This window comes from Mytilus trossulus, chromosome 7, assembly GCF_036588685.1.
Source record: "Mytilus trossulus isolate FHL-02 chromosome 7, PNRI_Mtr1.1.1.hap1, whole genome shotgun sequence".
In the NCBI taxonomy this organism is placed as follows: Eukaryota; Metazoa; Mollusca; class Bivalvia; order Mytilida; family Mytilidae; genus Mytilus; species Mytilus trossulus.
The window spans coordinates 44,520,129-44,542,719 of NC_086379.1; the positions used below are offsets into that span (position 1 = coordinate 44,520,129).

Below are 22,591 nucleotides of genomic sequence, written 5' to 3' on the forward strand. Positions count from 1 at the left end.
TCGGTGCTCCATTGAAAGGAAATTGGTCGATATACTGGCAGATGGCGCTACAGACTGTCACGACCTTCACCTTTTGACAAACCACTTACCTGATTTCCAAAACAGACAGGTGCGAATTCAAGAATACAACACTACTTGGACTACAAAGGAACTTATAATTCATGAAAGTTTTCATATTATTATTCAATATATTTATAATTGCTGACATATCGACTTTGACCAATTCGCTCGCTAAGTACGATGCATTGCTGTAAATTTCTAGATGAAATAAAATTGTACTGCTATAAATCTATGAATGTGATGTTTTACTGCCCAAACTGACCACAACACTAACACAGTGGATATTGAAACTCAAAACAGGTAATAAACTATCATATGGTGGGGGGGGGATAAATGTATCACTATTTGTATTCGCTGTCTTCACATTAGACTACATCAGTACATGATCAAAGACAATTTTCAATACAGACAATGGGACAATGGCAATGCATATCTAATATATAATCTGATAAGAATCATGGTAATCATAATCTTTACAAAGAAGACCCTATATGCTACTTACAAGATTCCAATATGTTATATTGAGTTCCAATGAAAACAGGGAAATTTACTGAAATTTTATTGCAGGCTAAGAATATTAATGCCCTTGAAAAGAAAATAGGGATAAAAAAAACAACAGGAGACTATATCATTTTCAAGTGGATATTTTAATTCCACCTACCTCCATCCTTGACAGTCTTTTTAACTTGATGATGATGACCTACCTATTTAATTTATTGTTAACTTTTTTATTGTCCTGAACATACATGCCATACAATGACATGAACTATTTGCCACTGGATTTTAAGTAACCAACGATCAATTTCTCAATCCAAACTTAATGTTCCCCTATCAAATATATTAGTAAACAAGTTCAAAAGGTGGAATATGAACTCCAGGTCAATTTCTTAGGGTGCAGCAAAGGTAGGTTCAATGAACCTGTCTATACATGTACCATGTATAAATTATCATATGTACACTTGTTTCCATCTTAAGCCTAAAATATTGTTTGTTTCCCCAATACCGACCGATCCTGCAAAAACGACCCGACCCACAAAACTTTATTGTCAAAACTAAGTCAAATATTATTTTATTCATTTCCAATTTGCAGGCTTGCTGGATCGACCTATATTGTTCCAGCTTTTTGGAGGAAAAAAAATTATTTCCCTCGATCCCTACCTACATGTAGCTTGGCAAGGTCAGAATCAGGGAAACAAACAATATATTAATTTAGGCCTTGTCTTAGACATACAAAATGTATACATGTACACAATTGAGGCTGAAAAGCAATGTCATATTTTATACCATCAAACTTTGTCATATAGCATGTACAATTTATTGACTCAAATTCAAGTACAGTCTGAGTAAGAATAAGACTGCAACTATTGATTTGGATATTACTAAAGTGTCATTTAATTTGACAGCTTTGAAAATGGGTGTCAAAACAGCATCACATCTTTATAAAAACATAATTATCTTCTATATCTTTGTACCAAGATACAATATTTTAATTAAGCAGCCAGAACCAATTCTTGTAGAGTTTCTATCCTTATTTTTATATATTTACAAAATTCTAATGCAGAAAACTATTTTTGAAAATATTCTTCACAATTTTTTTTTAATTATAATATTTATGATAATGCTTGCATGAGATTTGTTGAAAATTGAATAATTTTATATTTACCAGTTAAAATAAAAATGACAGTACGTACCAAATGTATACTTTCAAACAGAAAATGAAAAAGTTTATCAATTAAGTCAATGCAAACTGACAACTCTTGCATGTTTTCATAACAGTGATGCTATATTGTCAGTTAATATGATGGATCAAAAGGAAACAAAGTATAATCATAAGAGACTTTAAAATGGAGGGGTGAGAACATTTTTATATCCTAATTATCACTTTTTCACATGATGCACCACTTTCCAAAGTACTAACATTCCTTTTTGTTGAGTCTTCAACTTTAGATAAAAAAGTGAGACATAGTGATCCTACATTTCGTCAGCGTCTGTTTTGTCAGCGGCGTCCACAAATATTCACTCTGTGGTTAATTTTTTTGAAATTTTAATAACTTTCTTGAAATATGCTGGATGTCTACCAAACTTGGACAGAAGCTTGTTTATGTTCATAAGATAGTATCCAAGAGTAAATTTTGTAAAAATAAAATTCTTTTTTTTTCGTATTTTACTTATAAATTGACTTAGTTTTTCTGCCAGGAACCATTACATTCACTCTGACTGTGGTTAAAGTTTTTAAAATTTTAATAACTTTCTTAAACTATCCTGGATTGTACGAAACTTGGCCAGACGCTTGTTTATGTTCATCTTTTCTTTTCTTTACATTGTATTTTCATCTGTATAGAAACATTCTGTGATTATGCTAAAGATTATCTATTGGTGTGGTACCCATTGTTGACATTGAAGTGAATGAACACTAATTCTTTAGATTAATAACTGTTAGAAAAACCTTAATAATTCCCAAACCTGGTGAATTGGTCCACTGTTACGTATTCACTTATATCAGATGCTAATGTCAAATGATTAACACATAACATATGGTCATTATATATCATTTCTCAATGTATCTCAATAGTAAGTAGTTGATAATTGTATCAATAATTTAAATATTGTTATGAAATCTTAGGCCAAACAAAAAATATGAGTTGTCAGACTTTTCTCTTTGAAGAGTTTTATATATGGTCTTAAGATAATTTTGTTCATTTGTTTGCCTTACATATGTGTATCATATAATATACATGTTCTTACTAAATTTGTCTTTGAAAAAATCTTTTTTCCACAGAAAACGTCAATTTTTAAGAAAATTCTCAAATTGAGAGACTGCTTTCGAAATGCTCAGTCAATGCACGTCCTGCCAAATTTAAAAACTCTTTGTTTCACCACTTGCCCAATTATACCCTTCCATGATTTTGCAGGCATCTTCTAGTATAATATATATTTATATAGAAACCTTCTGAGATTTTGTTACTCTTCAGTTTTGAAATTGCTGTACGAAACTTTAGGTTAGCCATTTAGAGACATGAAAATAGGAGAGCAAGTTAAGGAAAATCTAGCACCCTAGTATATTTTATAACATATGGCTCCAGCAAGTTAGACAGAACTGCTTCAACTACAGGGTCTAAGGTCTTGCCAACATACATGTAGATATCTATATCTGCTCCCTCATTTTTGTTTGAAACCAATTTTACTTTCTTACATTCAAGAAAAAGACAAATTATATATGAAGGGCCTGATGGGGGGACTCACCATGATTCACAGCCAAAATGCGCCAAAACAAAGAACGAAAATAACCCATCAGGCCCCTCATGTATGATTGTTTGGTTTATAACCGATGACATCACAAACCAATAAAGTCTGAAATTTATTATGTAAAAGAACTTCCCAAGGTTTAAGATAGGTAAATAGTGGATTTAACCTCTTCCAAATATATAATGTCTAACAAAAATTGCAGTTCAACCAAGTCATCTTGAAAGCTAGGGGAATACTGCTGAATTAACAGTTGAAAAAATAATTATACAATCATTCTTTGTAAATAATTATAAAATTTTACCAAGTACATGTATTCTGATATATGTATATCTATTATTGTCCAATCTTATGCAATAATAATCGTATAATGGTCCTCCGGCTAAACTTTAATAGTGAACTAGCCATAATTGCTTTTTCGAAGTAAATAATATTGTCTTTTACACTTTAAAGTGACATCCGATTAACTTGTACACGATTGAAAACAATAATAAAATTTGGCTTATAAGATATATAGAAACATTTGAATTCAATAAATATGCATTTTGAAAAATAGTAATGGTTATATCTAAGTTCTAACTTTATTCATGTAATGATGTTGATTTGAATTGTGACAAAAAAAAAATCACTTTTTTCCCCTCTTATATTCTACACTGCTCCCATGAAGTGCCTGTCCTGAGCACAACACACTACATTTCATGTTTTTGTTAAACATTGTTAATATTATTCTCCCCCCCCCCCCCCCCCCCCCCCACGAAAATCAAATGGTTGCTGCCTTAACATCACTGAACTACCAATAACCCCATGGTTTATTTTTCCTTAATGATACTGTATTTTCCTGTTTCTCAGAAAACTAAATAAAAAATTGTATGTTTTCTTCAAAGATCATAGCAATTTAATCAGTACCATTGTTTATCTCTAAAAACAGATTCCTAAAATAATTGGATTCATGCATGATGATAAAATATCGTGACTGAAAAACTTAACAACAATTCCCAGATTCTTTTAACAGTTGAATGGGCTAAGCTACATGTAGCTAAATGTTGATACATCGATAGCAATTGCCAAATAATATTGATAACATTAACTAATGAGTTAAATAAAAATATTGGTACAATTTTGTACATTGTGATTGTTATGCAAAATTTGTAATTTAAGTATTTACATATAAAAAAGATGTGGTATGATTGCAACTGAGACAACTCTCTCCACAAGAGACCAAGTGACATAGAAATTAACAACTATAGGTCACTGTACAGCCTTTAATTATGAACAAAGCCCATACATGTATACATTTAATACTTTACAATGAATCTGACTTTGATTTTTTTATATTTATTTCCTTATACAAATGGACATGTAGACAAATTCACAACACCATTTATTTGAGATCTCTTATGAGAAGTGTTGTTAAATCGTACACTATTGAATCGGATTATTGTTCGACCGATTAACCGGTTAACCGGTGGTTTAAGTTGGTGTTTCAAAGCCTTATATCTTTAGTACTCTACACATAGCTCAAAGATGTTGTGTGAGTGTCAATGTGACAACCTTTCATCCAAGTCATAAATTTAGGTTTTTTGAATTGAAGATGTCCTTAAGCATTATAAGGCTTGGCTGTGAGGATTCCCTGCGAAGTTTGACTTATAATATTCAGATACACCGTATCAACTTTGGCGTTTTTATAAACTTCAGATTGAAAAATTAAGAAAAAAAACTTCTTTATCTCGTAGAAACGAATATGTCTGAATCAGATTTTTTTATCTTTTCTCTTGTCTCAGAAATTAATGGGGAGTGTTTCAATTTGAAATGATTTTAAAGCATGTTACTCATGCTATCACGTATACATTTAGTACGTTCACATTGGTTTGCATTTCACAATATTTCAGTTAACTTTTTGTTTAAAGTATATTAAAGCCTTACACTACGGAGGTTGGAAGTAGGTCTACACACTATTAGATCAAAAATAAAATAATGAAGTAAATCGTAAAATTTCATCCTATTACTGATTTAAAGTTATTGTTAAAATAACTTGTATTCTTATAATGTTTCATTAAGATCTTGCCCCAAGCTGAGGAACAAGTTCTAATTAATTTTCTGTTTTTCAGATTAACAATATCAATCAATAGACTAGACAATTGATCTGTCAAATTAATTACTGCGACGACAATTTCTAGATAAAACATAACTACCGGTATCTGATGATTTCGATACAAATTTATATCAAATGTATTAAAATTGAAAAAATGCCCAGTTAACCGGTTTGCATTTTTGGTATTTGTTCGTTCGACCGGTTTACCTGTTAACCATTGACAACGCTACTTATGAGAGATTTTGGCCTGATTGCGTATCTAAACAGTAATGTAAAGAAGATAAACTGACATTTTTAGTACTCATGCAAGGCAGTGAGGTATGGGTTTTACTCATTATTGAAGGCTGAATGGTGTCAGATCATTGTTTATTTCTGTGTCAATTGGTCTCTTGTGGAGAGATGTCTTATTGACAATCATAACACATCTTTTTTTATATGGTATATTTAAAGATTGAAAACACTTGTGACTTGTTATTTAAAGAGATGCATATAGGTGCGTAAAATACTTCATGGAGATATGTGAAATTATGGAGTTGCATATATGTAATAACATTTAAAGAACACTGTGAGGTACCTTACTGAATGAAATTTTGTGTAAACAAGTCCACCAAAGTGTTAATTACCTCAGCATTCTTGAAAAAGTGTTAAACAATAACAACAACCCTCTAAGGAAAACATTTTATAACAAGAGTGTGACATCACTTAGAAGTAAAATAGTGTTATTGTGAAAGAGGTGTGAATTTATAATAAGAACTGGGAAAAACTGGTAGTCTCATATAATAGCAAATTGTCTGGAACCATGCCTCATTCTTTTATATGTGTCTGATAGAATATGCGGTCATTTTCTACTTTTATTAACAGGTGTGGTGATGTAGTGATTGCAGTTTCGGATAATGTAACTGCTGAATCTAAAACAGCCATGCCGTTCCAACAAATAGCCGTTCATCCCATTGGGGATGATGCTTCATGTACGGAAGATTCTAAAAAGAAAGAAAAGTCACAGACATCTCCTGTCAAGAAAAAGGAATCTACAAAGGTAATTAAACATGAAATCTGCTTATAAGAAAGTGAACAGGACATCCATTTCCTTCCCATTTAGACAGTTTTAGTGAAGTCATGAATATTTGAGTATTACTTCTCCATAGAATTTGTTTGAAAATACAGACATATAGATTTTCATTGTGAATTTTGTTGTAATAATAAGTATTGATCATTTCATGTTATGAAAATTAGCAATACTTTTACCATGGCTTCTTTTATTTTCGTGGGTACCAATTTTGGTGGATTGAGGAAAAATGGCCTTTCATTGATTTTTGATTGGTTGATTTTACCAAATCTGCATTTAAGCCTATAGAAAATTTGTTCTTAGTTGAACATTTAAGTTCACGATTTACCGTTAACACAGAAATCCACAAAAAATGATATCTCGTGTCTGAATATATATACAAATCCACAGTAAGAAAGTTATGAATATTCTAGTATAACTTCTGATTACCATAATTCTTTTTCAAGTTTTTGTAGTTTGTAGATTTTGTCTAGTATTTTTTTAGCCCTTTCTTCTGCACTTTTTGCAAATTATTCTCTCTCTTGGTGAAACCTTTTAATAAGACCCTCCTAGATAGTCTGAGGACTTGTTGTCTTTTGTAAATACGAAAACTTTGTTTTATTATACAGTAATGGATATAAGATATGCATGCTCAGTTTAATTATTTTAAGAATAAACAATGATTTTAACAAAAACAATAAAACTGACAGTCTTCCATTTCCATTGATAGCTATATCAAATGTTCAAGTGCATTTATAATTACTTGCCTCCTGTAGGCATATTTTGATAATAAAATAAAGATAAACAAATATTGTATTGATTCAATATGACTGAACTAAGATATCCATCATTCTCAATTTTGAGAGATAAATGGACAATATGATGAATTCCTGTGAAAATATCATATATCACTTTGGAAAAATTAATGGTCACAGTATAAGTCCTAAGCTTCATATCTGTGAAGGATAGAATATACTGAAAAACACCTGCCTTTCGAAACTAACTGGAGGTGTTTTGATTTAATTTAAGGTTAAAATTAAGGATCAACAGATAAATCTTGAAATGCACAAAACAAAAATGTAATTATGAATTTAAGACCTTTGAAATATTTTTCATGAAAAATAGCACTAACAGATTCCATGATTTTTGTCGAGCCTAGACTTTTGTCGAAAAAGCTAGACATAGCGATCCTACATTCAGTCGTCTGCAGTTAAAGTTTTTAAAACATTTTTTTGATTCATAAACTATCCTGGATTTTTAAGAAACTTTGATAGAAGCTACTTACAATCAAAATATAGTATCTAGAGGAACATTTTATTAAATTTTTTCCTCATTTTTGTTGAACCTGTGACTAAAATCAAAAGTAGGCGTGACACTGGGTTTCTGGGAACCCTTACAAATTTTTGCCTTATGATATATCACAGATTTTCTATAATCTTTGTGTTATTATATTCATGTATCAGAGATTAAGCCAGACTTTATGATTCAATGTCATTGGCTACATGTTCAAAATAATGATTTTTACTAAATTTCATAATGTGTAAATGGATTTTTGTCACTCCTAAAAGCATTTTAAATGGACCTTCACATTTTTACAACTTCAGTCTTCACTAGACTTGAACAATTACAAACGTTGTATTTAAGATATCGCCTCAACAAATGCACTGAAACAAACATGTACTTCAGAGTGCTGTTTCCCTGACAGCAGGATCAATAATTGCGAAAGTTTGTGATGAGTTTTGTTTTGGGAAACCACTGATGACACATGTAAGTCAATGATATTATATGGTAGGTACTTGCTTTAGCATTGGAAAATGAAACTTGCTTAAATGAGGGATGAAATTAATTCAAAGTTCACCAAATTCTTGTGAATGTTTGACCTGTGGTCTGAATAAGCTTCAACTATATAAAAATAAGAAGATGTGGTATAATTGCCAATAAGAAAACAAGCCATCTAAGTTCAAATAAAGTGCATGTATGCAAATATGTTCACTTTCTTTGTTTTTCGTGAGTTATAGCATTTTGAATTGAATAAAACTAGATTAATTGATTGGACCATTTGGTTGTCGGTTGCTAAATGTCAAGATGTAAAAAAAAAAGACAATATTTGATATAAGCTAAATATGTCAGAAAATAACCAAAGTATGTTATAGGGTCTATTACTTCAGAGTCGTCAGGTTGGTGACCGTGTGGGTCAGTCTTACTATCAAAATTTTATGGTTATCCTATCATCCTTTTTAAGTATCTTCTTTTCCTCTCATAGCTATCAAACTCTTTGATTGAAATTTTGTATTTGTATGAGATTACTGCTATTAACAATGTATTGATAGAGAAATAAGGAAAGAACAAAGACTGTGGGTAGATCAATCACTATTAATATTGTTTTTGTGATCAATATATGTAACAAACCAATCATTACAGGAATTATTGTAGATGTCTGTGTAATTCTAAATATGCACCATCAGTGACAACTATATATGTCAAAGTTTTAAAATAGGGGATTAGTATCAAATGCAAAATATTTAAACAAGAGATTTTAAAAATTATTTTTTTCAATATCTGAATTGATCTTAGGAATATATAAAAAGTTTCCCCCTTGTCAATTTCATTTTTGGTGCAGAATTATAAAAAAAAATTCTCAAACTTTAATTCTTTTTGAAAAATATTAAAATCCTGAATAAAATGATAAATACCAGTAAAATGTAAGAAGAATAGTATGAGTAGATAATACAGAAGAATTAAAAGACAGAATAAGAATAGTAGAGGATATTTTTACCTGCAGACTTTTACATTTTAGTATTTTATCCCCTTTCCCTTTAATTCGGAATATATCATGTTCTTATACCAAGCCATCTTCGCTAGCCAAGGGTTACGAGCCAATCCTTTGGCTAGCAAATATGATACCAAGTCTTTGGTAAATATCAACACTTAAAATAAAGTTCATAGATGCTATGAAAACAAAATAAGAAAAGTTATCCAATCCATTATTAAGTACCTGCAGCAGATCTTATTTTTGCTCAGTTGATTTTTTATTTAACCCTTTCAAGGCGAACAATTAATTATATTAATCCCTTTCCACTTTTCGGGTGCGAGTGCTGCCTTGTAGCGGCATTTGCCTGCTCTTTTCACTGCTTGGTATCACGTTGGCGTTGTCCTCTTCTGTGTTGTCCGAATACTTTTAGTTTTCGCACTCTAACTCTGCTTTGGTCCCAACATTTTAGGAATAAGGGGCCAAAAAGGGCCCAAATAAGCATTTTCTTGGTTTTTGCACCATAATTTTAGTTGAAGTATATAGAAATCTATGAAATTTTTACATAAGGTTTATGACCACATAAGGAAGGTTTGGATTGATTTTGGGAGTTTTGGTTTCAACTGTTTTGGAATTAGGGGATAAAAAAGGGCCCAAATAAGCATTATTCTTGGTTTTCGCACAATAACTTTAGTGTATGTAAATAGAAATCAATGAAATTTAAACACAAGGTTTATGACCACAAAAGGATGGTTGGGATTGAATTTGGGAGTTGAGGTTTGAACAGTTTAGGAATTAGGGGCCAAAAAGGGGCCCAAATAAGCATATATGATATGGCTTTTTCAATGTCACACACCCACCACAAGAGCTCTGCTAAAGGGATTATATAGGTTGAGGGCTGATATTGTGACACCATATCAGCCCTCAGCCTATATAATCCCTCGAGCAGAGTTCTTGGGATTATATTGGTGTCTCAGGTTTGATATGGATGTGATATTGAAAAAGACATATGATATTCTCTTAAACATGCTAGTACATATTTCATGTATTTGTTCACCAGCATGATAAAGACTAGATTTTATAGACATATAGAATGATCACTTTCTCCTCATTTAACACCCTGTTATGATCCCTTTATGGTTATTTTTGCTGATTTGTGAGTGTGGGTTACTATCTCATACAAATTTCCTCTTTTTTTCTTTAGGATTATCAAAATGATTACCAGTGAATGCTTTCCAAAAACTCTTTTGCAAAAGACATTTTTATAAAAAAAAACATTTTTGCAATAGACATTTTATAACAAAAACATTTTTAAAAGTCAATGTTTTGCATCATCTATTCCAAGGACGTATATATGTTAGTTTTTACATCCTTGTGAAGTTGTTTATTCCTAATGTGAAAGGTTTATACAATTGTACCATGGTATTGAAAGTGGTGTTTACTGGTTTAAAACACAAATCCATGCTAGCATTTAATGAAGTGCAAATTTTCTTAAAAAATCTTTGAATAAATAAATGCATAAATTTATCTATTTTGTAACATTTGAAAAAACAGCACTATATAAAAACAGGCTTATCATTTCAAAAGAAAAAAAAAACAAGGACATTTTGTATGAAAGTAATAGTTCTGATAAAATGTACAATAAAAATTTATTGGTTGTAGACTTTTATAAGTGAAAATGTTATCATGAATGATCAATTTTAAGTTTTTTTCTTTCAAAAATGATATGAAACAGATCTATTGTCATGTTAACAAATTGCATTGATTTATTATAATGAAATTCAAGTTTATTTTGCCTGGGATGTATATTTTCCCCTAATGCAAATGTAAACATTTTAAATATGCATGCTAGTTAAATTGTGCATTAAATTTATTTTCAGTGAAATTGAAGTTTTATTTGTAAGGTTTATAGTTTTGAAATGTCAAAAGCCTGTTGTATTATAAGTGCTTTTATTAAAAAAAGATCAATAGATACATTTGATGGTTTATTTTTAAATGATACAAAATAAATATATTTTTACATTTGCATTTTTTTGTAAACTTCTTTAACAAAGAGTACTTTCATTAGCTTGAAGTGTTTGAGCTTTTGATTTTGCCGTTTGATTAGGAAATCTATTTTGAATTTTTGTAAAAGAGCAGACTGATTGAATTATATTTTATAGTGGGTTTTTTTTCTGGTAACGAACTATGTTTTATGTGTACTGTTATTAAAGTAGACAAAGATGCAATTTGTCCAAATTCTAATGTATTTTAAATTATAGATTGAAATAAACAAACAAGATGTGTTAATTGTATTGGTCATTTGCTCTATTGTGTTTTTTTAATATAAGTAGGTGTGAAACTGTGAGCATGTTTTGGCATGCAACTGAGATTTGTATTGAAATACAATATCAGAAATTATTTTTCATGATAATCGTCATTCTTTTTTTTTTGCTTTAAAAAGGAATTCCAAACATTAATCAATTTAGTCTGAGTCATTAATATAAAGAAATATTTTTGTATGTTGATCTTTTTTTGGAATGATATAATTTTGGATTTATGCATTATAAATATCTTATGGATTCTTCAGAAACTATTCTTGAAACAAAGGTAAGGCATTGTAAACAGGGGTAAATGTTTATTTGAGATACATTTCAAATAATAAGGGTCTAGAAGGGGGATCCTTCATTTCTGTATTTTGAATTATTTTATATAAATAAATGAAGATGTGATAACGCACAATTGAGACCAAATTACACAAAAATTCTGTCTATTTTTTCTATTATTTTTTTGGACGTCATAATTTTCTTTTTTCTCATGTTTACCTTTATTCTGTACATTAATTGTCAAGAGTTAAAAATAAAATGCCTCTGCTATACAAAAAGAAGATATAGTATGTTCTAGTAGCCAATTAGACATATCTCCACCAGAGACCAAGTGAAATGGAAGTCAGCAACTATAGGTCACCATACAGCCTTCAATGATGAACAAAACCCATACCACTAAATTAACAAGCCTTAAACGGCCACAGAATGACAAATGTAAAACAATTCTTGGAAACAAGAAAACTAATGACCTACTACTGGTATTTTGATTGACGTTATCCCATGTAAAACCTAATTACTGTGGATTCATTTATTTTCGTGGGTACCAATTTTCGTGGATTAAAGAAAACTTACATGTTCGTGGATATTTGATTTCATGGTTTTGCCGTAGTCTCCATACAAGCTTATAGAAAATTTGTCATTCGTTGAACATTTAATTTCGTGGTTTACCTGGACCCACAAAATCCACGAAAATTGGTATCCAACGAATATTAATGAATCCACAGTATTCCAATTTTGTTTATAAACCAATTTTCATGACTTTTAATGGTAAGAAATTTAAGTTTGAGTTTGAAGAAATTTGGTTTGTCAATCTCTAATCAAGGATGAAACTGATATGATTTTTTAAATGTCTTCTCTTTCTCTTTCAGGAAACGCATCATGCAAATTCACCTACACCGAAAGCTACAGAACGATGTGAAACTAGACTATCGATGACATCCTCGACTGGAGATACATGTAGAATATGTCATTGTGATGTGTCTGAATATGATACAACCTCACCAATGATATCACCGTGCCTTTGTGCTGGGAGCATGAAATTTGTTCACCAAGCATGTCTTCAGAAATGGTTGAAAAATTCGGACAAGAGATCGTGTGAACTGTGTCACTTTCACTATAAAATGACAACAAAGCTAAAACCTTTTCCTAAAGTAAGTTTATGTAAACTCATCATAGATACCAGGATTGAAATTATGTATGCCACACACATTTTCTCTCAGTCTGCAAAAGACTCGTCAGTGACGCACTAAGAAAAAAAGTTTGAATTTGAAGAGCATTGAGAACCCAAAATTACATGTTTAATTAGAACAATATCCATACTATTTTCTTTTGTATTCTTTATGATCCACCCGTCTAGGACAGTTCATTCTTATGACGTACATTGTATATCAATATAGTTAAATAAGGAAAACTATATATAAAACCAATTGGGTTATTTTTATGTGGAATAAATTTTTTAAATGGCATTAATTGATTTAGCATTGTCCCTTTGTGAAACAACTGTAGACACAAATGCACACATTATAATATTAACTTTTTTCTCTCGATTTGATGCAAAATGAATGGCTTTCAATAGTTGCAGGCATTCTGTGATATTTATTATATAATATTGTTTTATATAGTGGGTTTTTGTCTGCTGGAATTCCAAAATAACTGATTTAATTGCTTTTCAATATTCCAGGTTTGAATTAATTGTACATTTTGATTTGATATTTTGTTTATCCAATGATTTTGATGATGTGAAACTTGAGCATTGAATAATTCAATAGTTTTAATTACGTTAAACTTTATTGTGTCTTTCATAACTCACAGTTCTCACCATTGATCGACGCTGTGTCTCATAAGGGAGTTCTAAAAAAGAGAACATTTCAATGTGAAGGTTAAAAAAAGGTTGTATTACATGACAACTTCTCTTCATCTCCCTGACCTTTCTTGAGGGGGTGCAGGACCTTTTTAGGGGACATCAGGATCAGGTGTTTTTGAGCTCAAGATATCCGGGTACGGGAATTCTTTCTTCGAATTTTGGGATGTTAGGATTTGAATTTCTTTAAATTGGGGACTTTGGGATTTCACGTTTTTAAGCCCTTGATTTCGGACCTCGGACCACCCCTCTTTCTTATAGTTGAATTAAGGATATTGAATAATTTAACACTTTTCTATTCAACCTCCTCTGCCTGTTAACCTATGCTTATATAGAGGACATTAGCTGATATTTCATGCAGTGTTGTTCCCAGTACAATTAGTTGATATTTCATGCAGTTGATGAATTAATTAACCCTTTCCTCCATTGTAATTTTTGTTTTGCATACTTGATTCGCATAGGATTTTTCAATAAAATGCTGAAAATATGCTTTTAAGTATTAATGCATTGCAAAAAACAAATATTTCATCAAATAAATTTAAGTTGGATATTCCTATGATATTTCTTTTCATATTGGATACAAATTTTATTAAGTCTACTGCAGACACTTTGTAGTCAAAGCCTTTCAACTAAGGTACTACACAGGGGTCATTATGGAGTAAAGGGGGTGGCGTCAAAAAGCGTCATTATGGAGGAAAGGGTTAAAGTGTTGATTCTATTTGCTGATCCAAAAATGGCTTACTTTTATATGATATAACATGACTGAAGTCTATATCGAGATCTGAGACAAAAAAAAACAGTCTAACCTTGAAACTTGTGTTTTGTTTTTGTCTTTTGAGAATTTGCTGATGTCATATTTATTTGAATGTCACTGTTAGAGTCTTTCACACCTTTTTATGGAGTCTTCTAGACATACACATTCATCACCTTGTGTTTATTGGCTTATTTGGATTTTAGTTTTTTAGTGGTCTATGTTTAATTTTGATTGTTATTTCTACAAATTACATTCCCATTTTTGTTGAGTCTGCAACTTTTGTTGCAGACAGCTAATGTATAAGGATAGTGATCTTACGGCGGTAGCAGTGTAAGCTAACTTCTTAAAAACTTTATATTTTAGAAGCTAGAAACCTACCTGGATTCTTCATACTTTGTATATAGATGCCTTATGTTACAAAGTTTCCATCTGGCATAAATCCTTGACCTCATTTTCATTGTTCAATGACTACTTGAAAAAAAAGTTCAAATTTTTTGTTATGTTAATTAAAGGATTACTATATTTAGTATGTGCATACTTTGCAAGTCCTGATGTCTGTCAGACAGTTCTCATTTGACCATGACCTCATTTCATTGATCAATGAACAAGGTTAAGTTCTTTTGGTGAAGTCCGTATTGATTGTAAGGTGTACATGTCTGTCTGGCATGGTTCATCTGACTTTAACCTCATTTTCAAGGTTCATTGGTCAATGTTAAGTTTCTCTATTAAGACTGTGATTAATAGTTAAAACATGTCGAATTTAGTTTAGAATTAGAACTTTCTATTTTAGAGAGTCTATAAACTTAGCATTAACTTTTAGATTTCATTTCATTTTGCATGTGAAATTGTATGAAAATTAAGTTAACTGATTGATCTATTTGGAACTGTACTGTTTTTGGACAGATATACTCTTTTTAGGTCTTGTGGTAGTAATTGAAGCTAGTATGAAAATTCTGCTGATAATGGAGATTTAAAAACAGAACAGTTATCTCATAATCATATCACATTTCCTTAATTTTATATTAATTCAGAAACTAAAATTCTCAGAAAGAGAGGTCATTTTAAGATAAACAATTTTATCTGAATTTTATTTCAAAGAGAATAAATTCACAAATTGTCAAATGATAGTCATTTTAAAAAAACCATATACAAATGTACCAGTAACTACACACTATTGCCTACAATCTACATTTGAACTTGTTTGTTGAAAATAAAATGTAATCCTGTACATTTTTGGAAAATGACTATCAAAGCCTCAATTTTTCTATATCATTGACCATAGTCTAGGATTTAAGCTTAATGTCTAATTTCACTTAATGCCAATAACATATACATGCGTCAAATTAAAAAAAAATGTGTTATCATGTTCTAACGACAGAGGTAGACACAACGAAAAGTTGAACAGTCTGACCTAGTTAATAGATACTTAAACTTTTTGTTATTTTATGATTTTTTTTGTGGTCTTCCTGTCACTTCCAAGCTGACTTTCCAATATTTTAAGGATGACTTCAGTATAGCTCTTGTGTCAATTGGGGTAAGGATTAAGGGATATTAGGGTAGCAAGATAATTCCATTCCTTTACAAAGTAAGGTAGATCTGTGAAATAAATTTTCTTTAAAATTTCTTTTTTGAATGCCATTCCTTTTTGAGAATTTTATTTTCAGATATGAAGAAAACAAGATCATTACCAATGAGACAATCCAATTGTTTTTACTTGAGAATATCCATTAGAAACCTAATTTATTGATTTATATATATTTTTTTTTAAATATTTCATTGAACTCTTATTTCACAATTTTACCAGACAAAACGTTATATACCTGTAGCTACAATTACTTAAAAAGATCTAAATATGGCATTATTGTCTTAATGGCAGACTCAGTACATATGGAAAATCACGAGTATACCCACACAGTCATATTTACAGTATAAACGTGAATGGGTTTTAATGGGTATGATCTTGCTGTGAATATCCTTTAACTTGTTTTCCTTTCATTAATAACTATATTTTTTTCCCCTGAACACAAACTATTTTCATCAAATTATAAGTATTGCTTTTACAGAAGATGGTGAGGAGTGTAGTAAATGCATTAAGACAGAAATAGTTCAAAAATTAGAACATAGAAATATAAGTAATAAATTGGATGTAACCCTATCAAATAATGAATATAATTATTTCTTGGAAAGTATCATGAATTTCTTCAAATGACATTTAAAGAATTTTATTTCAATCTCACGTTTTAAGTATCTGAGGTTATATAAATTTTTCATGGCCAGACTATTGATTTTTGATTCAAAGGTTATATATTATATATTCTATCTGATTTGTTTACAGGTAGTTTCTTCTATTCGAGGTATTGATTTCGGTTTTTATCATTAACACGTATTGCAATATATCATGTATAATATGGATATTCACAGAAGTTTCATACAAAACAATTATAGCTTCTGCAAAGGAGGGATATTCTCAAAACTAAATTTGCCAGCCTTCTTCACAGAAGGGATAAGTTCAAAACATTGTTAGCCTACTGCACAGGAGGGATATCCTCAAAACATTCTTTTCAGCAAAAGCAAACGTTAGCCTAGGCTTTGTTAGAATAAGTTCTCAAATTTTTAGATGACACATTTATACAATAATCAAATTATACAAAATGCTCTCTTTTTCGTTGGAATTGTTCACACCAATTTTATATATCTTGCAACTGGGCACTTTAGTGGCCATGAAAAATTCAATATAGCTATTTTAGCATGTAAAATAGAAATTACCTCTTGCTAGTCCTTGCTATTTCTTTTGTATTTTATCAATATTCCTTGAAAACTGGCTTAATCTTGACCACATCAAATCTGGTATTATATTGGTGCTTGTGCTGATGTCCAGCTAACCATTTGTGGTGGTTTTATTCTTAAAGGCTGACTGGTATTAAGTAAAGTTCCTGATAGTAAGGGCCCTCGGTGGGCAAGTGATCTAAGTAGTCAAATTACTATATCACTAGCCAGCCGTGCAACACTGAAGTTATGAATTAAAATCTTGCTTGAAGCAGGTGCACTGAGCTTCAATCTAAATTGACTAAGATGATTAGTTTATCAACCTTCAAATAGTTGATAGCAATGATCTTCTGCAAGATTTGTAGACTGATGGTCCTAACTGACCACATGGTTTAAAAAAAAGATTTGGAAAACTCAGTTTACTTATTAAAAGGGGGAGGGGTTAACATTTAGCCAAAAAACTAACCACATTTCTTTTTAACCCTTTCCTCCTTAATGACACCTTTTGACACCACCCCCTTACTCTATAATGACGCCTGTGTAGTACCTCAGTTGAAACACTTTGACTGCAAAGTGTCTGCAGTAGACTTATTAAAATTTGTATCCAATATGGAAAGGAATATCATAGGAATATCAGACTTAAATTTATTTGATGAAATAGTTGTTTTTAGCAATGCCTTAATACTTTAAAGCATATGTTCAGCATTGTGTTAAAAAAATCCTATGCGAATCAAGTATGCAAAAAAAATTTCAATGGAGGAAAGGGTTAAAATGCACTTATAATATAATATTGATTAGTAAATTGCAATTATAAGAACATTTAGTATATATTTGATTGATATTGAAGACCTACATTTATAAAAAGTTTGTACAAATGTCAATCTGTGATATATTTCTGAATATTGTTGTCTTGGTTTAAAATCAGACTACTTAAACCCTTTTTTGACCTTTTATGGATTTTTTTGGTGATAATATATATGTACATATTTACAGGCACTTTAAAATAAAATCTATATAGAAGATAAAAGGTAAACAATTAAAGAGTCAATATAATCCCTTTAATCTTTTCAGAAATAAAATATTGAACTTTTTACAGTTTGTAATCTTAATCAATATTGTTTACTTCTATTTTTCACAACTTTTAAGTCATGTACAGTCTAGTTATTTTGACCTTATCTCCTATTGATTTTGTTATCTTATAATATTTTTTTAAAAGGTTGGATGACAGTTTTATAATATATGAAAAACAAAGACTTTTCCTTTAATTTCATCTTGTTAATGATATTTTTTTGCAAATTGTAAAAAAAATTCATCGTATGTGTGCATGGCTAACCCTATTTAGGTGGGTTATTTTTCATCATACATTTGTTGAATACAAAACTATTGGAGAATCAATTAATTCCTTGTTTAAAGGCTTTTGTACTAATCCTAATGTATGCTGCGATAATAAGAACGTTTACAGACGGCAGCCTGACCTTGAGACTTGGTTTTATTAAGAAATACTATGAATTCATTAAAAGTTTTTATGAGTACCAATTTTCCGTTTTTAAAATTAGGAAAACTTACATTGTCATAATTCTGGCATACAACTGTTCAAAAATTTAGTAATTCATTGAACATTTAATTTGATGATTCTACTATTCCCATGAAATCCATGAAAATAAATTGATATGGCTCAAATAATAATTTATCCACAAATATAATATAGATATAAGAAAAAGAGGTATGAGCGCCAATGAGACAACTCTCCATTCAAGTCACAATTTGTTTAAGTAAACCATTATAGGTCAAAGAATTGCCTTCAACATAGAAACTTGGCTCATACACTGAAGAGCAAGCTATAAAGGGCCCAAAAAGGAAAACCAATGGTTTAATCTATATGAAAAAGGAGAACCAGGTATGAACCACATCAACAAATATCAAACACTGTGCCTGAAGTTCCTGACTTATAACAGGTGCAAACAAATGCAGATGGTTTCAACATTTTAATAGGTACCAACCTTCACCCTTACCTGAAACAATAGTGTAACATCACAACATAGAAAGACACCCTATAAAATATCAATTGAAATGCCTTTTGTTCATATTGAATTGATTACTCTTCATGTTTACTAATTTGTGTTCTTTTTGTCTTTTTCAGTGGGAGAGATTACAGATGTCCCGTGTGGAGAAAAGGAAGATTACATGTTCGGTAACATTCCATGTAATAGCTATTACCTGTGTTATTTGGTCTCTTTATGTATTAATAGACAGAACAACAGAAGAAGTAGAAATGGGTGCATTAAACTGGCCGTTCTGGACCAAGTTAATTGTTGTTGCAATTGGATTTTTTGGCGGCCTTGTGTTTATGTACGTTCAGTGTAAAATGTATTTACGATACTGTCAAAAGTGGCGATCGTATAATAGAATTATTCATATTGAAAATTTGACAGATGAGGAAAGGATCAAATTCATCGAATTAGCTGTGATCAAGAAGAAAATCCCAGATGAAGATCATGGGGTCAGCAATTTGGGATTTGAAATAGATTCTCTGTGATAAATTTATAAAAAAAAATCCATGTATAATTTATATTATGTTGCATATAGTTGTTCAGGTATGAACCAAAAATGCCTTGAAAATTTGTTAATGCAATGCATCTAGTGTGACAGAATTATCTGTTAGAAACAATTTAAACTTGATTATGATGTTAAAATATGTTGTATTACTGTAAAACATTACTATGCCACACTAATGTATTATACCTTTGAGAAATTGCATTGACTAGGTGATATAATTTTGTTCAAGTATCCAGAAATATTTTTCACACAACTTTTGTCTTTTTTAGATGACTTGATACGTGGGGTCCTTTTTTCAAACTATTTTTTTTGTATAAATATCAAAGTAGAGACTATTTATTCTTTATAAGCTCCGAATAATTACACATACATATAGTGCTATTTGTACATGTTGTACTTGTTATCACAAGTATCATTGACAAACTTATTCACTTGATATAAATATACATTTACAGCTACTCGGCCTGAAGGTCTTTATGATAACTTCATCAATGTAGGCTTAATATTTAATTACAGCTATTTAAGAACCATTTGATCAAATTAAGCTGATTTTCATACAAACCAAAATTCAAGATGGTCATAGATTGTTTCTGAATGGCTGAAACTGAGAAATGATATTGTCTGGAATCACTAACTTCAAGCTAATTGAACAATTGAAATATCAATATGGACCTAACAATGTAAATTTGGTGACGAAATGAAATCCACTTTAGATTTTGTCTACAGTGGAAATTAAAATGATGTTCATGTAAACAACTTAATCTTGGTAACTGTTTTACATAATGAAGTAACATGCATTGGTAACAGTTTTTTGAGGGGCCTGTGGGGGGGGTCTCATCACAATTCACGAGTAGATTTTTTGGTCAATCACGATTCACAGAAAATAAATTTCCATGATCATGGATCATGAAAATATGAAAAAAAAATTGTAGAAAAACCAATCACGATAGCGAAAATATGCTAATCCATCAGGCCCCTCTTTTTTTTGGCCAGTCTAACAAAATTTTAATTATACATATTTGTATTTTGATGTCATTCTGAAATCAAACATGGCCCCCATAACTTATAACCTAACCATATTTAAAATACATAAATGTAAATAGCTTGGATATGTTGTACTGCAAATCATATTTATAATATGTGATATTCTTTCTTTATACTTGTGAATAATATTTACAAAATAACATAATCATCATGTGCTATCATGAACGAAAAATTTACAAATTGCATTTTGCAAAACACGTTATTCTAGTCTTAAAATGCCTGTGATAAAATTTTTAGCTGTAATTAATAAATTTGATCACAGAACCTCTTGCAGATCTCTTTCATTTTTAGTACAATATGTAGTACATTCTATAGAATTGAATTGTATCAAAACTTGATTTAAACAGTTGTGAAATGACTTGGTTTTATGAGTCAGATAGTGAAATTTGCCACTTTTTTATTGGTGGGCACTTTGATCTCTGTAACCAATAAATGATGCCGTCATATTTCAAGATTGTTGAATTCCATATGATTTTTATTTTTCAACATCCTGCCAAGATTATAATGCACACATTTGTGAAATGTAATAAGAATTGTTATGATAAATAAATGGGTTTCAGTGTTTGGAAAAGATCTATTTTTGAAATGTGTATTATTCTGTTGTTGAACAAAAATGTGAGTTTTAAACAATGTAATCATGAATTTTTGTCATAGATGAAATAATTGCATTAATTTTTGAATATATGTAAACTATATTGTTAACCTTATATGGCATTACAAAATAAACACACTATCAGTCTGTATGGTGTCTTAGAAATAGAATGTTATTCTAATTACTGATATCCATATACTGTATATAAAATATTTAAAAACATAAGAGTTTTATAATTCTACAAACCCAGTCTTGAAACATTTTGAAATGGTCCCCATAACTTTAAGTTTTATAGATTGATTGGTGTTTAATTCCCCTTGCAACACTTGTGTTATTTTGTGGTGGACAGTATTTATTGGGGGAACAAGCTGATGTTCCCAGAGGGAACCACCTTCCTTTGGTCGGAAAGCAAACAATCCTAGTCAATTAAGATTGGAGTTAAGTGCACAGTCAGCGTCTTGCTCTGTATGGGATTTGAACTCATAACCTCAATGTTGACTTGCTGCTTGGTGTTTTAGTAGTTTGACTACTTAGACCACTGTGCCACCAAGGCCCCTTCACAATTTAAAAAGATGAATAAAAAGATTATATATAGTATTCTGTAAATGTTCTATTAAACATTGAATAAAATGGCTTGTCAATACTTACAATATAGTGTACTATTTTTTGTGGAATGGCAAATAAGCAGTAAATCAGCTTTCTGTGATAAACTGTACATTAAACTCAATGATGGCACTTTTGAAATCTTACTTACAAATGGATCTCATTTATTATTCATATCAGATAAATATAACGTCATTGGACATTGTCATGCTAAAATTTTATTTAAAGGTGCTCTAAATATGTGTATTTAGTTTCAGATCAAATTTAATTTCTCTTACATTAAAAGTTGTTGATAAATGATTCTTGCACATACCCGTAGCTAGGGGGTTCAGATGACCCCCCCCCCCCCTCTTGAAAACAAATAAGCACTGTTAAAGTCAATGTTCTGTTCGAATTGTGACTGTTAAATTCAAGTTGTTGAGTCCAACCAACCCACCCTTGTAAATTCCTGGCTACGGGTCTGTTGCATTTGATTCAATTCAAATGTATTTACTTTATTTATAATGCCTTTTGGGATTGGGATTTAGTCGATTACGGGAGAAAAATGTCAAACAAAAATACCATACTATTAAAGGTAAAAAAAAGGGGGAGTCCAGTAATTCTGTGAAAATTAAACGTTATGAACCAACAGAATAAGTGAA

At 30.6% G+C, this 22,591-nt stretch overlaps 1 protein-coding gene across 4 annotated transcripts; it reads left to right on the forward strand.

The window, feature by feature from the left end:
- Positions 1 to 105: 105 nt before the first annotated feature.
- Positions 106 to 21,572, forward strand: LOC134725142 (E3 ubiquitin-protein ligase MARCHF8-like). Of its 4 annotated transcripts, none has more exons than XM_063588709.1 (5): positions 106 to 360; positions 1,854 to 1,912; positions 6,257 to 6,431; positions 12,644 to 12,925; positions 19,296 to 21,572. In XM_063588709.1, exons 2-5 carry the CDS (start codon positions 1,905 to 1,907, stop codon positions 19,689 to 19,691), a joined length of 861 nt encoding a protein of 286 aa, XP_063444779.1. In that variant the 5' UTR covers positions 106 to 360; positions 1,854 to 1,904; the 3' UTR covers positions 19,692 to 21,572. The 4 variants fall into 4 exon arrangements, with proteins under 4 accessions (XP_063444779.1, XP_063444778.1, XP_063444780.1 ...); XM_063588708.1 differs by having other exon boundaries at positions 108 to 360; positions 1,837 to 1,912; XM_063588710.1 differs by lacking the exon at positions 1,854 to 1,912 and having other exon boundaries at positions 117 to 360.
- The last annotated feature ends 1,019 nt before the right edge of the window (positions 21,573 to 22,591 follow it).